The sequence below is a fragment of the Bemisia tabaci genome, chromosome 9, assembly GCF_918797505.1.
Source record: "Bemisia tabaci chromosome 9, PGI_BMITA_v3".
NCBI classification, from domain to species: domain Eukaryota; kingdom Metazoa; phylum Arthropoda; class Insecta; order Hemiptera; family Aleyrodidae; genus Bemisia; species Bemisia tabaci.
The window spans coordinates 30,170,743-30,175,501 of NC_092801.1; the positions used below are offsets into that span (position 1 = coordinate 30,170,743).

Sequence of the window (4,759 nt, forward strand, 5' to 3'; positions counted from 1 at the left end):
ATGAGACATAGCCAACCAATCACACTCCGCCTTTTAACCTATGTCATATATGTCTACCCGATAAACACAAAATTTCAACAATTAGGCTGCAGCCGTGCTAAGGAAAAATGCGCCGTATGAGCATTCGAATTTTGCCAAATTTTCTCTTAGAAAACATTTATCTCAGAAGAAAGTCATCAATTATTTTTCTTGAAATTTTTAGACACTTTAGATAAAATTGACCTCTGGACAAGGTATGATTTAAAGCACGACGATATTTGTTTCCTCTTCAAAATTTCACAATGGAAACGAATCTTTCAACGGGAAGTCTGAAAACAACTACTGAACAACATATGATTGTTTTCAATCAATATTGCTTTAACGGCAAAAATACAACTACCGTAATCTGTGTACTCCAATTTCCATTTGATCTGTGTTGAAAACACGCGTTGAAATCTCGTTATGGAGAAGATTTCCAAACTTCCCGTTATGTAAATCAATTTTTATGTAAGATTTTGAAGGGAAAACATGTGATGTTATCACTTCTAATTCAGACCTTGTCTAAAGCCTATTGTGAACTAAATTCCTTTAAAAATTCGAAAAAAGAAATTCACAAGTTTTCTGGAGAACTCGTGTTTTATCAAAGGAGATTTGGCAACACCTCAAGGCTCATACGGCGTTTTTAATTAGCACACCAGTATTAGGGACGGTTGTGGGTACGGGTGGAACCAGGATTTTTTTGTTAGGGGGAGGGGAGTGGTGGTTAGAGGGACATTTCATCAAAAGGGTTACTAAGAGACACTCGACAAGTCGATAAAAAAAAAAAAAAAAAAAAAAAAAAAAAAAAAAAAAAAAAAAACATGTACGGTCTGAGGTATGGTGATAAGAGTTTGGTGATCATCAACAGACCCGCCAGGTTTCAGGACATACCTGTTTTGCCTTGTAGTTTACGTCCACACGTAAAAGAGGCAACACAGACTCGGTCCAAGCGTTATATGTTAGTCCATATGTAAAATTACGCCGACAATATCGAAATGAAAAAATTGAGAGAGAAGGAGATGTTGTTATGATAACTCATATTTTTTAAAAGAAATATTACTTTCTTCTTTTGATTCATCATTTCAAATTGTCATCAGTGAATATTCGGTATTAAATGTATCCTTGACATTTTCGATGCAAAATATACTTTATATACACCCTTGTTTTAATGAAAATGTTACTTCATTTTAAAAACATTTACGTATTTAAAACATGGCAAATATTTGTGAAACATTTTCCAAGCGACGGCATCAATATTAATCTAAATGGGCCGTAGTTGTGTTGAAAGAAACCATACAAAAATTAATAAGAGAGAGGAAAAAACCAAGATGCACGCAATCTTTGCTTTTAACCCATTTGTACATTGATCTTTTAGAGTCAAATACATCCAATTTTGAGCGTTTGGTTGCGCGCACACCACGCTGTAGCACAGTAAAAGCAATAAATATAAAAGAAAAAATATAAATGTTTGGGAGATCATTAAATTTGACACAAACCACCTTAATATTTACAAAACACACATTACATTTTCCTTCCATACATATACATTTAAACGAGAATAATTCATGCAGAATGTACACACATTTCAAAATCATGAGTTGAAAACCGCTGACTTCGCGAGAGTAAATACCTATTAGAGCCGAATAAAGAGTGGAGCGTCGCGCGGCGCGGCGTGCTGTCAGCGCGACGCGCGCACTGGCGCCTACAAACCTAACAGGAATGCTTCACGCATTGCGCAATGCGTGAAGTATCCCTGTTAGGTTCGTAGGCGCCAATGCGCGTGTTGCGCTGGTCGCTCTCGCGCCGCGCTATGCCACGGCGCTTCAAGCAACTATTTCACAACAGAGGTGTTGCACAGTATCATACAAAATTGAAGGTCCTCCAGCGCATCAAGAATGACAGGCATCCTTTTCCGCGCAAAATAAATCAAGATACCACGGCACAAAAAGGGAGCAGCGATAGTTAAAAAACTCACCAAGTTCTAGCATCCGTATATAATACCGTTTAGCGTAATTTTTGAATTACATTAGAGAAACAAGTGACTCGATTCAGGCAAAATTATTCATAAGTATGTTGTCATGAAAGCAGGTTTCTGCTTGATGTAAGTGACTTTTCTTTATATGAAGGCATCTTTTCTTCTTTATACAAGCATTATTTTTTTTATTGAGAAATTATTTTTTAAGAATCTTCTTGGTGGTAAGTTTGAGCATGATAATGCTTGAATCAAGTCATTTCTTCCTCTAATGAAGTTCAAAAATCATGCTAAACTTTATTGAAAATGGACTACTAGGACTTAGTAAGTTTTCCCCGCCATTTCGGGGCGTTTGAAATTCCTTTGAGTCTTTGGACATTTTAAAAGCCGGTTTGTCCGGGATTTTGGGTCCAAAAATGAGCAATGAATCACCACGTAATCAACTCACCTGGTATTTGCAATAGGTAATAAAAACGCAATAATAATAAAGTAAGACCAGTTGCATCAACTTTTTAAGGTGATTGAAGAGGTCAGTGATGATATTGGCATGATGCTTGGAGTACCTAAATGCGCGACGCTCCATATAGAAAACGGCGTTATAGTGCGGGAGGATGGTTTTGTGACCAATTCTGGTGACGTCATCAATAGCTTGACAATGGAGGATGCTTATAAATACCTTGGAATGTGGCAGAGCTCTTCCATCCAGAAGGTGAGAGTCAAAGAGCACCTGGTTAACACCTTCGCTGATCGGCTGAGTGCGATACTTAAGACCTCTCTAAACTCAAAACATACGACCAAGGCAATCAACACCTTCGCCATTCCTGCGTTAGCGTACTCATTTGGCGTTGTCCCATGGTCTGACACGGAGCTTGAGGGGCTTAATAGGAAAGTCAGAACCTTGATGACCAAGTGGAATAAGCATCACCCAAGAGCCGCGAAGGAGAGAATACACATCCCCCGCAAACAGGGGGGAAGAGGTATCCTTGATGTGAAGGAGGTCTGCCACAGCCAAGTCCGTAACCTGCGAAATTACTTCCTCAGTAGAAACGACAGCACTTTGCACGCTGCAGTAAATGCCATAGATAAATCCTACACGCCTTTGCGCCTCGCTTGTCACGATCTGAATGAAGAACAACCCTCAGACCCAGTTGCTGGCCAGTTGGAGGCATGGGCCTCCAAGCCGCTGCATGGACGCTTTTATCATTCAGTTGCGCAGGATCATGTTAGTGAAGGAAAGTCTTTCTTGTGGTTATCGAAAGGGCAGCTGTATCCAGAAACGGAAGGATTTGTTCTCGCAATACAAGACCAAGTGATCAGTACCAGGAATTACAAGAGATATATACTGAAGGAGAAGATCGAGAGCGATAAGTGTAGGAAGTGTAATGCTGCATCCGAGACAATAGATCACATTACATCTGGTTGCGCATTGCTTGCAGGGAAGGAATATACCGAGCGGCATAACAACATGGCTAAAATTATACATCTAGCGCTGGCCAACGATCGAGAACTATGTGATACTGCTGAACCCTACTACAAATATTGCCCAGCCACGGTCCTGGAGAATCAGCGCTTCCGGCTCTATTGGGATAACCCGATCCTAACCGATAAAACCATCATGGCAAACAGACCGGACATAGTGCTTGTTGATAAGCGAGATCGCACCGCTTACATCATTGATATTAGCATCCCTAATAATCATAACTTGGAGCTGAAGTATCAGGAAAAGATGGTAAAATATCTGCCCTTAGCTGCAGAAATGAAGCGATTATGGAACCTGAATATTGTTTGTATCAAGCCCCTGATAATGTCAGTAACGGGGATAGTTCCAAAAAGTTTAGTTCAACATCTTCGAGACCTCGGAATAAACAGTTACCTGCTTCATTCAATGCAGAAGTCCGTCGTTATAAGCACGTCAAGTATTGTCAGGTCGTTTCTTAATATCGAATAATTTTTTTGATTTCGCTTAAAATTTAATTTTTTTAAATTTTTTTTTTTTTTTTTTTTTTTTTTTTTTTAAATTTTTTTTTTTTTTTTTTTTTTTTTTTTTTTTTTTTAAATTTTACTTTAAAATAACGTTTACCCTTTTTTCAAGCAAGATAGTATGTGTTACTGACTTTGGCCTGTGGCCCGTCAGTAATACTTGTGCCGGAAGTGTTCCCTCTTCTGAGTTACAAAAAAAAAAAAGTAATAATAGTAAATATAAACACAAGGTTTAGTGACCCATTCCAACAAACTAACCCGGTGTTCCTGTTGCCGAAACCAAGACTGGAAGTAATTTTGCCCCAATATCTGGCACTGACTGATTTCAGGAGAGACCGGTTTTCTTCGGGTTTCGATGAACTCTGCAATAGATGTTTGAATTAGTCACTTATTATCATAGAGTATTCGGACTACATTTTGCGACAAGGAAGTAATATCGCTGACTCAATTTAGACACAACGTATGTACCAGTGGTTTTCTTACGTGAATGTGTGGTTTTATAGTTGAACCAGAACTGACCCTTCGTGGATCCTACGAGGACCCACAGGATTAAAAAAAATAACAGCAATTCTGGACGGGAATCAGTTGGCAACGCTCTTTTTACTCCATTTAAAACCACTATAAATATCGATTCCAAATGGGACAGTCTACCCCCAAATCTAAAAACTAAGTACCTAAATACGCCAAATCATGGCGGCTTCGCATTTACATATCTATTAATTTATTTAACAAGGTGGATTAATTTATTTATTTATTGGGAAAGTGTATTAAAATCTAATCCTCAATCGG

General features: G+C 38.6%; 1 protein-coding gene across 1 annotated transcript; it reads left to right on the forward strand.

Moving 5' to 3' along the window:
• The first annotated feature begins 2,540 nt into the window (after window positions 1-2,540).
• Window positions 2,541-4,523, forward strand: LOC140225526 (uncharacterized). Its single transcript, XM_072304723.1, has 2 exons — window positions 2,541-3,672; window positions 4,474-4,523. The coding sequence occupies exons 1-2, from the start codon at window positions 2,541-2,543 to the stop codon at window positions 4,521-4,523; spliced, it is 1,182 nt and encodes a 393-aa protein (XP_072160824.1).
• The last annotated feature ends 236 nt before the right edge of the window (window positions 4,524-4,759 follow it).

Excerpts from the sequence above, each read along its gene's own strand:
- LOC140225526 (XM_072304723.1), top strand. The coding sequence starts at position 2,541 with ATGCTTGGAGTACCTAAATGCGCGACGCTCCATATAGAAAACGGCGTT. Across the intron at positions 3,673-4,473 it reads CGCTTACATCATTGATATTA|TTGAACCAGAACTGACCCTT; the intron begins GCATCCCTAATA and ends GTGGTTTTATAG.